Here is a 15734-nt window from a genome sequence, read left to right on the forward strand (position 1 = left end):
TGACAATTTGGCTGTTATTTAATGTTTAAGGGGCTGTAAAAAACACATTAAAAAAGTTGTAAACATGTTTTTAATTGTGATTAATTCCTACTTTGTGGAAATTAATTTACAAAACCCAAAACCAGTAAGTTGGCACGTTGTGTAAATTGTAAATAAAAACAAAATACAATGATTTGCTAATCCTTTTCAACCTATATTCAATTGAATAGACTATAAAGACAAGATACTTAACATTCGAAATGGAAAACTTTGTTATTTTTTGCAAATATTAGCTCATTTGGAATTTGATGCCTGCAACATGTTTCAAAAAAGCTGGCACAAGTGGCAAAAAAGACTGAGAAAGTTGAGCAATGCTCACCAAACATTTATTTGGAACATTCCCCAGGTGAACAGGCTGATTGGGAACAGGTTAGTGCCATGATTGGTTATAAAAGCAGCTTCCATGAAACGCTCGGTCATTCACAAACAAGGATGGGGCGAGAGTCACCACTTTGTGAAGAAATGCGTGAGCAAATTGTCGAACAGTTTAAGAACAACATTTCTCAATGAGATACTGCAAGGAATTTAGGGATTTCACCATCTACAGTCTGTTATATCATCAAAAGGTTCAGAAAATCTGGAGAAATCACTGCACATAAGCGGCTAAGCCCGTGACCTTCGATCCCTCAGGCTGTCCTGCATAAAAAATCGACATCAGTGTTTAAAGGATATCACCACATGGGCTCAGAAACACTTCAGAAAACCACTGTCAGTAACTACAATTTGTCGCTACATCTGTAAATGCAAGTTAAAACTATACTAAGCAAAGCCAAAGCCATTTATCAACAACACCCAGAAACGCCGCCGGCTTCACTGGGCTCGAGCTCATCTAAGATGGACTGATGCAAAGTGGAAAAGTGTTCTGTGGTCTGACGAGTCCACATTTCAAATTGTTTTTTGGAAACTGTGGACGTCTTGTCCTCCGGAAGAAGGAGGAAAAGAACCTTCCGGATTGGTATAGGTGCAAAGTTCAAAAGCCAGCATCTGTGATGGTATGGGGGTGTATTAGTGCCAAAGGCATGGGTAACTTACACATTTGTGAACACACTATTAATGCTGAAGGGTACGTACAGGTTTTGGAGCAACATATGTTGCCATGCAAGCAACGTTATCATGGACGCCCCTGCTTATTTCAGCGAGACAATGCCAAGCCACGTGTTACAACAGCGTGGCTTTGTAATAAAAGAGTGCGGGTACTAGACTGGCCTGCCTGTAGTCCAGACTTGTCTCCCATTAAAAATGTGTGGCGCATTATGAAGCGTAAAATACCACAATGGAGACCCCGGACTGTTGAACAACTTAAGCTGTACATCAAGCAAGAATTGGAAAGAATTCCACCTGAAAAGCTTCAAAAATTGTTCTCCTCAGTTTCCAAACGTTTACTGAGTGTTGTTAAAAGGAAAGGCCATGTAACACAGTGGTAAAAATGCCAATGTGCCAACATTTTTGCAACGTGTTGCTGCCATTAAATTCTAAGTTAAAGATTATTTGCAAAACAAAATTACGTTTCTCAGTTCAAACATTAAATCTTTTGTCTTTGCAGTCAATTCAATTGAATATAAGTTGAAAAAGATTTTTCAAATCATTGTATTCTGTTTTTATTTACGAATTACACAACGGGCCAACTTCACTGGTTTTGGGTTTTGTACATGAACCAGGCCTGGAACCAGTTAACAACAATCAACAAGGGTTTACTGTGTAGTAGGGAAGGGATTCATATAGCCCCATTTCTGGGTGGATCTTGTGTGAGAGGAAGGGGTTAAGGGATTAATCATTTTGCAATGCAGCCTTCTAAAAATGATGGAAAGCGCCACGCTGACACTGTGGTCAAAGTTGGAACTGCCACAAAACACATTTTAAGATATTCAACTTTCAACTGCCATCTGGCGGCTAAAGTGGAGAGTGCACCCTCCATGTTTGTCACGTTTCATGTGTCAGGTAAACTGCGACAAATGGGGCCATATAAATCCCCTTCCTGCTGTACTTCTCTTGGCTGTCAATACGTGGACCTTGGGGTGTTGTGTTTTCCCGGAATGCAAAGGAAAGTTGGCGCGGGCAAGGCGTGAAAGTGAGGACATTTTAATTTTTACACTAACAAAAAGAACAAACGAAAAGCGCGCACAAGGCGGAAGTACAAAAACTTGGCTAATGAAACAAAAACATGCAGAAAGGCAAAAACTATAAACATGAAATATACAACACTTACTGTGGCATGAAAAAACGTGCAGAGAACAATGGCTTGGAATGAAAGGTAGCAGAGGTAGTAAGGATAATGTCACCAGGACGATCAACAGAAAAAGGCATGCTTAAATAACAGTGACATGATTAGTGACAGGTGCGCTAGTGCAAAGCGTGAGACAGGTGCGTGACATGAGAACAGGTGAAAACTAATGGGTTGTCATGGAAACAAAAACAATGGAGCGTAAACAGAAACTAAAGAGTCCATAAACCAAACATATCTAAACAAAACAAAACATGATCCAAAAGACATGACATTGGCGACCAGAAGTAGATTTGGCTTTGCATAAAAGACACAATAAAAAAAAAATGGAGTTCAAGTATGTTTATTGTATAAAGAATGGCTCAGGGACACAGAGAGGTAGCGTTGCTGTCATGTTTACTAGTCATTCAGGAAGTCAGCCCCAGCCCCAAAGCACCCTGGGATATGTAGGCATAGCCTACCACTACACCTCCCCTTCTTAGTTCAGCAACAACATATTCAAACACAAACTAATAAGCAAACTTATTCAAACATTTTAGATGAACTTAGACCACTGTAAATGAATAACTCTGACATAGTATTACAATCATCTTTCGCTTACACTTCTTTTTTTTTTTTTTCCACAAACAAGAACTTGAAATACTTTAGAGTTCTACAAAACGCTTACATTTCTTTTTTTTTTTTCTTTTTTTTTTTTTTCACAAACAAGAACTTGAAATACTTTAGAGTTCTACAAATCAAGTCTCTCAGGAGCCTTTGTCACTCTGCCTGACCTGGTGACTTGTGGTTGTCCAGGAGGAGTACCTGTGGCTCTGAGGTGGATTCTGTTTCTCCTCAGAACGCCCCTGTCAGTCTCTACCAAGTATGACCTTGGTGTGTGGGCATTTCCCAATACAGTCCCAGGGGTCGCTTCCGTGGTGACCCACACTTTCTGTCCAGACGGGAGCTCTGGGAGCGCACGGGAACGGTGGTGGTGGTTGTAGTTTGCAGCTTGCTTGCGTCGCCCTTCCTCATCCTTCTGGCGAAACTCCTGCAGCTCGGGCCATTTAGGGTCCAGCTTGCTTGAAGGCTGCGGCAGCGATGTGCGCAGGTTCCTCCCCATCAGCAACTGCGCTGGTGAGAATCCGTGCTCTAGCGGTGTGGCTCTGTATGCCAGTAGTGCCCTGACTTGGTCAGTGTCTTTTTCCCACAGCTTCTTGACAGTTTGAACAGCACGCTCCGCTTCACCATTCGCTTGTGGGTAGCGAGGACTGCTCGTGACATGTGTGAAGCTGCACTCTTTTGCAAATGCTCTGAATGCCTCCGACGAAAACTGGGGCCCATTGTCAGAAACCACGGTCTGTGCGTAACCATGATGACTAAAAGCATCTTTCACAGCTCCAATGGTGGCCTCAGATGTCGTAACTCTGAGCTCTGCCACCTCGATGTACCTAGAAAAATAATCAACAATAAGCAGGTAAGTCTTTTTGCTCCATTCAAACAGGTCCATCCCCACCTTTTGCCATGGGCGATCTGGTACTGTGGTCTCCATCAGCGGCTCTCTGTACTGGATTCTATATTTTTGGCACGTTTCACACTGGTCCACTGCCTCTCTGATGTGGGCAGTGATTCCAGGCCACCATACCGATTCCTTGGCTCTAGAGCGACATTTGGAGATTCCTTGATGACCTTCGTGAAGTTTAGTCATGATCTCCCTTCTGAGTGCTTGTGGTATCACCAGTCTCTCGCCTTTCATGAGAAGGTCATCTGCAAGATACAGGTCTGCTCTGACCTTCCAGTAGGGGGCAACGTCTGGCCTCAGCGTGTGTTTTTCCGGCCATTCTGTCAGACAGTAGTGTGACACTGTTTTGCATGTTTCATCTGCTTGTTGTGCCCGTTTAATTTCTTCCAATCGTGTGTCTGTAGCGGGGAGTGAGGACACAACAGCATTCACAAACACCTGGACCTCTCTTTCAAGTTCCAAGTCACCAGGTGACATCTTGTCCTGAAGCGGCGCTCTAGACAGCGTGTCTGCAGTGATGAGGTTTTTCCCTGGGACATGAACAATGTCATAATCATACCTCAGGAGTCGCAGACGAAATCTCAGAACCCTTGGTGGCAGATCATCCAAACCTCTGGTGCTCAACAGTGGGACCAGGGGCTTATGGTCTGTCAGGAGTGTGAAGTGTAGACCCTGCACGTAGGAGGTCAGTCTTTCGCACGCCCATGTTGCTGCCAGCGCCTCCTTTTCAATCTGCGCATAGCGCTTCTCTGTATCTGTCAGTCCTCTTGAAATAAACGTCACTGGTTGCCATGAGCCATCAGCCTGTTTCTGCGTGAGAACAGCACCTATTCCGTATGCTGATGCATCTGCTGCTACTTGAGTCTCTGCTGCATTTGAATATTTAGCAAGTGCTGTCGGTGAGCTCAGTCCTTCTTTCAGCTTTTGAAAAGCAGTCTGTTGAGGTTCCCCCCAGACCCACTCATTTTTCTCCCTCAGTAGGTCTTTCAGGGGCACGGTGACAGTAGCCAGTTGTGGCAAGAATTTGGACAGGTAATTTGCCATGCCTATTAGGCGGCGCACATCCTCCGCGCATTCAGGCTCTGGCATCTGAAGAATCGCTTTTGTTTTGTTTGGGTCGGGCTCGATGCCTTTTGCCGAAACCTTGTGACCAACAAAGATCATGTGCTCCTTAGCAAACTCACACTTCTCGTTCAAAGTGAGGCCTTCCTCCTGCATTTTCTGGAGCACACTGTGCAGTCTTTGGTCATGTTCCTGTCTGTCACGGCCATACACAAGAACATCATCTGCATGACACAGCACGCCCTCAAAATCCTCCAACATTTGTGACATCCTTCTTTGAAAATGTTCTGGAGCGGATTTGATCCCAAAGGGCAGGCGGTTGAACAGATATCTCCCAAAAGGAGTGATGAATGTGGTTAATGGTCGTGATTTTGGGGTTAATGGGATTTGCCAAAATCCAGATCGAGCATCTAGTTTTGTGAAAACCTTTGCCTCTGACATCATCGCAAGTGTTTGGTCGACGGAAGGAAGAATATGGCGTTCTCTTTTCACTGCTTTGTTTAGCTTTGTGAGATCTACACAGATCCTGAGTTTGTCCTGCTTTGGTTTTGGAACCACAACCATTCCAGAGCACCAAGCCGTTGGTTCTGTCACTTTTGATATGACTCCCATAGTTTCCATTCTATCCAGTTCTTCACGCACTTTCTCTCTCAGTGGCAGTGGGACCCGTCTGGGTGTTGAGAGAGCATAAGGTGTCGCTCCTTTTTTCAGCTCTATGCGGTACGGCTCCTTCAGCTCACCAAGCCCATGGAACACCGCTGGATACGCTGCTTTGAAATCTGTTTCAGGCTGTGTCGCTGTGACAGCCTCTGCTCTGTGAACCAGTTGCATGGCCTCTATGGCTGGTAGTCCCAGAAGTGGTTGTGTCAGTCCTGCCACAACATAAACATGTTGGTCTGTAAAGAGGCCTTTTGCCAGCATTTTCCCCTGGAAACAGCCCTTTACATTCAGGGGGTTGCGTCCCGGTCCAAACAGTTTCTTAAGTGGTTTCTCCAACTTGCCATCTCGTGTTGGTTTAAAGACACTTTCCGGTATGGATGTCACGTCAGCTCCTGTGTCGATTTTAAAATTAATGGCTTCCCCGTTGAGTAGTATATTTTCCATCCAAGGCCTTGTAGTCTGTGTTTGCACCTCACCTAGAAAAGCATAGTCCTCCTGATCATTGTCACCGTCTGACTGGCACTCTGTGACTGTGTTTACTGCTTTCCCTCTGAAACAGGCCACTGCATAATGTCCAATTTTGCGACACTTGCGACATTCTACATCTTTAGCTGGGCAGTCTTTCCATGCATGTCTGCGTCCTTTTCCACATCGGCCACACTCTTTTTCTCCTTGAGTGTCTGACCTTTGGCCTTTGTTTGAGTGTTGAGGCTTTTTCCCCAGGCGCTGAAACCTTGTCTGAACAGCATCTAAATTTATCTTGGAGTCTCCTTCTCCAGCAGTGTTGTACATTAATGTCTGTTGTTTCTTAACAGTTTCACTTTGTCTCACTCTTTGTATTGTCTTCACCAGGGTCAATTCTGAGTCCATCTGTAGCTGTTCTGACAGCCTCCTGTCATTTATTCCAACCACAATTCTGTCTCTTATTAGCTCTTCCTTCAGATCTCTATAGTTACAATGTTCTGCTAACTTGTGCACAGTGGTGATGAATGCTTCTGCACTCTCTCCATCTTGTTGGAACCTCATGTTAAACTGGGCCCTTTCAAAAATCACATTGTGTTTTCCCACACAGTGCTGCTCAAATGCTTCTTTAACTGTATCATACTTCTTTTTGTTTTCATCAGTCAACGGTAAAACTGCCAAAATATCATCTGCTGCATCTCCCATAGCATAGAGAAGTGAATTCACCTGATACTCCTCTTCTTTCTCTGTTAATCCAGATACAACACGAAATCTCTCAAACCTTCTGATCCATCTTGGCCATCCTGACGGATTTGAGAAGTCAAATGGTTCTGGGTGTGATATTTGTGTAGATGCCATTGTATATTCCCTTAGTTGTCGATCAGGAAAGGTTTGTGTAGCTCAGCCAAGTCGCAGGCTTTTTTTTTTTTTTTTTTTTTTTTTTTTTTAGCTTAGCAACTTTTCTTCACTTATCTCCGTTTTTATTGTCAGCACTGAGCTTCCTCCAGGCTATATTCATGAAGAGATAACATCCACCGCTTCACAGGAGTATAAAGTTATAACTTTTGAGTTCTTTTTCACTCTCTGACACCATGTATAAAGAATGGCTCAGGGACACAGAGAGGTAGCGTTGCTGTCATGTTTACTAGTCATTCAGGAAGTCAGCCCCAGCCCCAAAGCACCCTGGGATATGTAGGCATAGCCTACCACTACATTTATAATTTTATATTTTTAAATAATGTATTGTATATATGTTTAAGTTATGTAAAGATTTGTGCAGTGTTTATAGTAAAAAAATCACACATGAATGATAAACAAAAATGCTTTATTGACAATTAAAATTCAGTTAAATACAATAGTTTCAAAAGTCATGTGTTTATATTCCAGATGATGTCCAATAGTTCAGAACCACAAATTAATTAACTAATTATTTGAAAAGTAGGTGTGAATGAGAGTGAGTTCCTTTCTGAGCTGCCACCTGATCGTGGTAGAGGAGTTTGCGTGTCCCAATGATCCTGAGAGCTATGCCCCCTGGTAGGGTCTCCCAAGGCAAACGGGTCATAGGTAAATGGTAAATGGGTTATACTTGTATAGCGCTTTTTTACCTTCAAGGTACTCAAAGCGCTTTGACACTATTTCCACATTCACCCATTCACACACACATTCACACACTGACGGCGGGAGCTGCCATGCAAGGCCCTAACCACGACCCAAGAAGTGTCTTGCTCAAGTACACAACGGACGTGACGAGGTTGGTAGAAGGTGGGGATTGAACCAGGACCCCTCAGGTTGCTGGCACGGCCACTCTCCCAACTGCGCCACGCCGTCCCCATAGGTGATGGACCAGACAAAGAGCAGCTTGAAAACGTTTATGAAGAAGAGAAAACGATGAACCCGGACGTGGGTCAACTGGGCTCCCCCTTCAGAGTCAGGCCCAGAGTTGAGGCTCGATGGTGAGCACCTGGTGGCTGGCCCTGTCCCAATGGGGCCCAACCGGGCACAGCCCGAAGAGGCAGCGTGGGACCCCCTCCAATGGGTTCACCACTCATAGGAAGGGGCATAAAGGTCAGGTGCAGTGTGAGATAGGCGGCAGCCGAAGGCGGGACCCTTGGTGGTCCGATCCTCGGCTACAGAATCTAGCTCTTGGGACGTGGAACTTCCCCTCGCTGGAGGGGAATGAACCTGAGCTGGTGCGTGAGGTGGAGAAGTTCCGACTGGTCTCACTTTGACGCACAGCAAGGGCTCTGGAACCAGTCCTCTCAAAAGGGGAAAAGACAGTGTGGTTTTCGTCTTGGTCGTGGAACTGTGGACCAGCTCTATATTCTCGGTAGGGTCCTTGAGGGTGAGTTTGTCCAACCAATCTACATGTGCTTTGTGGACTTGGAGAAGGCATTGGACTGTATGCCCTGGGAAGTTCTGTGGGGACTGCTCAGAGAGTATGGGGTATCGGACTGTCTGATTGTGGTGATGGGTTTGCTGTATAATCGGTGTCAGAGCTTGGTTTGCATTGCTAGCAGTGAGTTGGACCCGTTTTCAGTGATGGTTGAACTCCTCCAAGGCTGCCCGTGGTCTTTTCTAGGCGCAGTCAGGGCGTTGAGGGAAAATCTGGTTTGGTTGCTGCAGGATTAGATCTCTGCTTTTTGCAGATGATGTGGTCCTGATGGCTTCATGTGGCCAGGATCTTTAGCTCTCAATGGATCGGTTCGCAGTCGAGTGTGAAGCGACTGGGATTAAAATCAGCACTTCCAAATACGAGTCCACGGTTCTCGCCCGGAAAAGTGTGGAGTGCCATCTTCGGGTTGGGGAAGAGATCTTGCCCCAAGTGGAGGAGTTCGAGTAACTCGGAGTCTTGTTCACGAGTGAGGGAAGAGTGGATCGTGAGATCGACAGGTGGATCGGTGCTGCGTTTGCATTGATGCAGAAACTGTATCGATCCGTTGTGATAAAAAAGGAGCTGAGTCGGAAGGCAAAACTCTCAATTTACCGGTCAATCTACGTTCCCATCCTCACAAATGGTCATGAACTTTAGGTTATGACCGAAAGGACATATCACGGGTACAAGCGGCCAAAATTAGTTTCCTCCGTCAGTTGTTGGGATTCTCCATTTGACATAGGTTGAGAAGCTCCTCTACGTCGAGAGGAGCCAGATGAGGTGGTTCAGGTATCTGGTCAGGATGCCCCCTGGGCAAATTTGACCAGTAGGAGACCACGGGGAAGACCCAAGATACGTTGGGGAGAGTATGGCTCCCGGCTGGCCTGGGAGCGCCTCGGAATCCCCCGGGAGAAGATGGACGAAGTGGCTGGGGAAAGGGAATTCTGGGCTTCTCTTCTTAGACTGCTGCCCCCGCGACCCAGATAAACTGAAGAAGATAGATTGATTATTGTTTATGACAACTTTTTTTTATTGTTATTTAGGTATTTAATAATTATTAGCTTACTCATTGATATATTTATGTACTTACTGATTTATTATTTTATTTATTTTCGTTCTACAAAATTAGTAGTTAGTAACAAATAAATTGCTACGATACGAAAAGGATTAGGATTAAATAAACTCTGCTTCTTTCTACTCCGCTGTAATGAGAAACTGTAATTATGTGGTGTATAATTTTGTAATTGAATGTATAACCATAGCCATACTTAACCATAACCAAAGTTTATATGAAAAGGTAAAAAAAAATAGGTTAATAGGTCCAAGAGGAAAGACAAGTGTTGGATATCTCCTACAGCAGTGAAGCCAATTCAAAACTGCTATGCTTCTTTGGCATTAATTGAAGAAGTAAACCAAACACAATAAATGGGCAACCCCCCCCCCCCCCTCCAAAAAATACCGAACAATGTTCTTTAAACAGTATGGGCCTGATCTACTAAAGTTTGTGTGTATTAAAACACATACAAACTTGATACATGCATGCAAAGCTAATCTATTAGACTCCTGCACACAGGATTGATATATGCTGATTATCAGAACACCCACAATGCTGAGAGGGGAGATGCAAATCTAATCAAATCAGCACCCAGAATCTGATTTATCAAAGCTGAAACTATGCTGCAGGCGCTATTTAAAACTGACACAGTTACACACAATTGGCTGTGAGAAAGGAGGTCCGCCTGACAGGGAATCATTTGTCATATGTGTGTGTGTCAATATATTTGGACTGTCATAAATAAATTTAGCAATATAATGTTATAGCTTACGGATGACTTAAATGGCTGAATACAACACATTTGGTTGATGTGTTTTAATATCAATTTTTTTTTAAGAGCATTATTTTTTCATACAGTTAATACAATTAAAAAATTGTAAAAAGTCTTGCGATATGCATTTTCCTGCGGTTGGATCATTCCATCCATCCATCCATTTTCTACCGTTTGTCCCATTCGGGGTTGCAGGGGGTGCTGGAGCCTATCTCAGCTGCATTCGGGCGGAAGGCGGGGTACACCCTGGACAAATCGCCACCTCATCACAGGGCCAACACAGATAGACAGACAATATTCACACTCACATTCACACACTAGGGCCAATTTAGTGTTGCCAATCAACCTATTCCCAGGTGCATGTCTTTGGAGGTGGTAGGAACCCGGAGTACCCGGAGGGAACCCACACAGTCACGGGGAGAACATGCACGTGTGACGGTCCGACACCTCCCTGCAGAGTGCGCCATTCCAACATGCTCACAATAGTTTTGGTTGTCTCGATTCTATATTGCAGAAAATGGGTTACAGATTATATAGATGTGTGCTACTTCTTCAACACTGCGATCAGGTTAGAGAGCATAATAACAAATGTGGAGGGAATGTTGGAGGGGAATAGCCGTTTCCATGGGCACAGAAGGCCAGTTCAACATGCAATTAGCTCGTTTAAATAAGACACCATTTTTGAACTTATTGTCAATTGTACTAGCAGTTTTAGTAAATCACACACAACACGCCCACTAGTATAGTACAATTTTAATTTGTACAATTTGCACACGCTGTTTAGCACGTGTTATTTAGATCTTAATAGATCATGCCCTATATGTTTAAGAAAATATTTGGCTACAATTTATACTCAAATAGTACCGTTGTTTTACAAATACAATTAAAACATTGCTAAATTAGCAGTTATCTCTATGGGCTTTTGAATGAACGCGGCCGCGATGTTGCTGAACTGTGCTAACTGTACTAACTGTACTATTATAATTCAGTCCATCAAAGTAGAACAAGCAAACACCTGCAGAGCATGACGACCACGACCCTGAATAGAATGCATGGTGTTGAAAATAAACATGATAGAGTGGGTTTGGGTTAGTATTTGCCTCATCCTTCACTTAAAGCGTGAGTGAAGAATGTGAGAAGAATGCACTACTGACCTGATAAGACCTGATAAGTCCGAAAGAGAAAGAGATGATACAGTATTATCGGCTCACTGATACTACCTGGTGATTGTTTGAGCACACTGCAGGAATGAAGCAACAATACAACCTTGCCTACTGTAATTAGTAGCGTAACGTTACATCTATAGGAGGCTTATGAACAAAATGTTTTACTTTTGTTCTGGCTATGCTCTCCTCACAGGATTTAGAGAGAGCGCCTTCGCATACGCCATAGCAGCAGCAGGTGTGGTGCACGCCGTGGCCAACGCCTGCTCCATGGGCAAACTGAAGGCCTGCAGCTGTGACGAGAAGCGCCGCGGCGACGAGGAAGCCTTCCGCATCAAACTTCACCGCTTGCAACTGGAGGCCATCAATCGAGGGAAGGGAATGGTACACGGCGTCATGGAGCACTTCCCTGCCGAGCTTCCCGGACCCCAGGACACCTGGGAGTGGGGTGGCTGCAGTCCTGATGTGGAATTCGGAGAAAAATTCTCACGGGACTTTCTGGATGCCCGTGAGACCTACAGAGACATCCATGCTCGAATGAGACTTCATAACAACCGAGTTGGCAGACAGGTGAGTCTAGTAATACTATCTTGTGATGTATCTAAATTTAAATGTCCTAAGGTTGGCCAAATTTGTACTCAACCCAAATTGTATTTATTATTATTTTTTATTTTTGGATGTATATATATACATACATATGTATATATATACATACATATATATATATATATATATATATATATATATATATATATATATATATATATATATATATATATATATATATATATATATATATATATATATATATATATATATATATATATATATATTGTAATGCCCCGCAGTGGAGAAGGAGTCACACAGACGAGGATGCGATGCTCAATCGCTTTATTAACAAGCGGTAACTCGTTGCAGTTAAAAAAAGTAACGCACACACATACAAGAGCTGCTGTTAGCCACAACTCACGCTCACACACACTCAAGTTCTCCGCCAACTCACTCGCGCATGCGCGTTCCCCAAACCCTTAAAGACACAGTACACTAATGCAAATATCACAGATATTACAATATATATGTATATATATATATATATATATATATATATATATATACAAACAATTTGGAGATAATCCTCCTTTTACTCTCTGTAAAGCACCAGTTCCATTGGCAGCAAAACAGGCCCAGAGCATATTACTACCTACACCATGCTTGACGGTAGGTATGGTGTTCCTGGGATTAAAGGCCTCTCTTTTCTCCTCCAAACATATTGCTGGGTGTTGTGGCCAAACAGCTAAATTGTTGTTTCATTTTTGTTTCATCTGACTAAATGGATGGCTAACTCAGGCTAGAATTAAGGTTTTGAAATGGCCTTCCCAAAGTCCTGACTTAAACGTGTGGACAATGCTGAAAAAACAAGTCCATGTCGGAAAACCAACACATTTAGCTGAACTGGACCAATTGTGTCAAGATTAGTGGTCACAAATCCAACCAGAAGCTTGCCAGAAGCTTGTGGATGGCTACCAAAAGCGCCTTATTGCAGTAAAACTTGCCAAGGGACATGTAACTAAATATTAACATTGCTGTATGTATAATAATAATAATAATAATAATAATAATATCTTTTATTTGTAAAAAGCACTTTATATTTAGTAAACAATCTCAAAGTGCTACAGTGTATTAACAAATAAAATAAAATAAAGAAAAAAAGTTAATAAAGAAAAAAATTTAAACTAGAACAACCAAATAGCTATAGCTAGTATGCACATATCTAAAAAAATGTTTTTTTTTTAAAAGAAGGGCTTTTAAGCCTTTTTTTAAAAGCATCCACAGTCTGTGGTGCCCTCAGGTGGTCAGGGAGAGTGTTCCACAGACTGGGAGCGGCGGAGCAGAAAGCCCGGTTTCCCATTGTTCGTAGCTTTGTCCTCGGAGGTTGGAGGAGGTTAGCCTGTACTTTTGACCCAGCAGATTTGGTCACATCTTCAGTAGACTCATAATCAATTCATAAAAGAACCAAACTTCATGAATGTTTTTTGTGACCAACAAGTATGTGCTCCAATCACTCTATCACAAAAAAAACAAGTGTTGTAGAAATTATTGGAAACTCAAGACAGCCATGACATTATGTTCTTTACAAGTGTATGTGAACTTTTGGTTAAGGGTTTAAAAAACTTGAGTGAACGAATCAATAGATGGATTAATATATCTAATCAAAGAGCTGTATCAAATATGCTGCCTTTACAAATAGGGTAATAGTCTGTTTTGATTGAACCTTATTTATTATTGCGATAGTTTACAATAGTTCTGGCACTGCATCATTGTGAAAATTGTTTCAGCTGATCCTAATTAGTTGTTTGAGAGGGTTGCCCAAAAAATGTGCTTATTTAGGTATATGTTTTTACTTAATATTAGGTACAGTATATGTTTTTACCTAATATTACTTTTGTTTGTTTTGCACACACACATACAGTATATTGTAGATCAGAGGTCTTTAGACTACAGCCTGCAGGCCAAGTGCCACAATGGGAGATCCATCCATCCGTTTCCTACCACTTGTCCCTCTCTGGGTTCCCATATATTACACCCCAATCTCACACACACTATATTGCCAAAAGTATTTGGCCACCTGCCTTGACTCACTTATGAACTTGAATTGCCATCCCATTCCTAACCCATAGGGTTCAATATGATGTCGGTCCACCTTGTGCAGCTATTACAGCTTCAACTCTTCTGGGAAGGCTGTCCACAAGGTTGCGGAGTGTGTTTATAGGAATCTTCGACCATTCTTTTGGTCGAGAAGGCCTGGCTCTCAGTCTCCGTTCTGATTCATCCCAAAGGTGTTCTATCGGGTTCAGGTTAGGACTCTGTGCAGGCCAGTCAAGTTCATCCACACCAGACTCTGTCATCCATGTCTTTATGGACCTTGCTTTGTGCACTGGTGCACAGTCATGTTGGAAGCGGCTGGAAATCACTGAGCTCCTGAGAGCGGCCCATTCTTTCACAAATTTTTGTAGAAACAGTCTCAATGCCTAAGTGCTTGATTTTATACACCTGTGGCTGGGCCAAGTGATAAGGACACATGATTCTGATCATTTGGATGGGCGGCCAAATACTTTTGGCAATATAGTGTACGTAGAATCAATATATTGGTACCATATAGACAACTTTTCCCAACCATAGTGGAAATTATTTAAAATATACACAGAAAGTTAACACATGTGCTAGACAGCACACAACCTGACCATTGAATTATTCTGGACATTATAAAAACACATCTAAGCATTGTGCACAATTCTAAACTACACCCATACAAATCCATTACAAAGCATGATGGGTAAAATGCAAAACACTCTTTCTCCACACTTGGACATGTTTGGTGCATTTTAGCTGTGTTTGATTTTACGGATTGATCACAATACTTTAAGGAGGTCGTCAGGAATGTAAACAAGGTGGAAATGATTCAAAGACTCTTAATATTCAATGTTTTATCGTTTATACTTGGTAAAACCAGTTAAAGTTATGTGTTGTCATTCAGCTTGTACAAACCCCGTTTCCAAATGAGTTGGGAAATTGTGTTAGATGTAAATATAAACGGAATACAATGATTTGCAAATCCTTTTTAACCCATATTCAATTGAATGCACTACAAAGACAAGATATTTGATGTTCAAACTCATAAACTTTATTTTTTTTTGCAAATAATAATTAACTTAGAATTTCATGGCTGCAACACGTGCCAAAGTAGTTGGGAAAGGGCATGTTTACCACTGTGTTACATCACCTTTTCTTTTAACAACACTCAATAAACGATTGGGAACTGAGGAAACTAATTGTTGAAGCTTTGAAAGTGGAATTCTTTCCCATTCTTGTTTTATGTAGAGCTTCAGTCGTTCAACAGTCCGGGGTCTCCGCTGTCGTATTTTACGCTTCATAATGTGCCACACATTTTCGGTGGGAGACAGGTCTGGAGTGCAGGCGGGCCAGGAAAGTACCCGCACTCTTTTTTTTACGAAGCCACACTGTTGTAACACGTGCTGAATGTAGCTTGGCATTGTCTTGCTGAAATAAGCAGGGGCGTCCATGAAAAAGACGGCGCTTACATGGTAGCATATGTTGTTCCAAAACCTGTATGTACCTTTCAGCATTAATGGTGCCTTCACAGATGTGTAAGTTACCCATGTCTTGGGCACTAATGCACCCCCATACCATCACAGATGCTGGCTTTTGAACTTTGCGTCGATAACAGTCTGGGTGGTTCGCTTCCCCTTTGGTCCGGATGACACGATGTCGAATATTTCCAAAAAAAATTTGAAATTTAACTTTAACTTTAACTTTAACTTAGTTAACTAACTTAACTTAAATGTGGACTCGTCAGACCACAGAACACTTTTCCACTTTGCATGAGTCCATCCAGCCAGAGAAGCCGGCG

The 15734-nt window shown here is 42.6% G+C and overlaps 2 protein-coding genes across 2 annotated transcripts in view; one reads left to right on the forward strand and one right to left on the reverse strand.

The window, feature by feature from the left end:
- Positions 1 to 15734, forward strand: part of wnt10a (wingless-type MMTV integration site family, member 10a) — a 104025-nt gene that overhangs the window by 41624 nt on the left and 46667 nt on the right. The window contains exon 3 of the mRNA XM_062067643.1: positions 11502 to 11875. Coding sequence (XP_061923627.1) covers positions 11502 to 11875 — 374 coding nt within the window. The remainder of the gene's footprint in view (positions 1 to 11501; positions 11876 to 15734) is intronic.
- LOC133663279 (uncharacterized protein K02A2.6-like) lies at positions 3514 to 7088 on the reverse strand. Its single transcript, XM_062067642.1, has 2 exons — positions 3756 to 7088; positions 3514 to 3690 (listed from the first exon to the last, which is right to left on the reverse strand). The coding sequence occupies exons 1-2, from the start codon at positions 6801 to 6803 to the stop codon at positions 3652 to 3654; spliced, it is 3087 nt and encodes a 1028-aa protein (XP_061923626.1). The 5' UTR covers positions 6804 to 7088; the 3' UTR covers positions 3514 to 3651.

This window comes from Entelurus aequoreus, linkage group LG13, assembly GCF_033978785.1.
Source record: "Entelurus aequoreus isolate RoL-2023_Sb linkage group LG13, RoL_Eaeq_v1.1, whole genome shotgun sequence".
NCBI classification, from domain to species: domain Eukaryota; kingdom Metazoa; phylum Chordata; class Actinopteri; order Syngnathiformes; family Syngnathidae; genus Entelurus; species Entelurus aequoreus.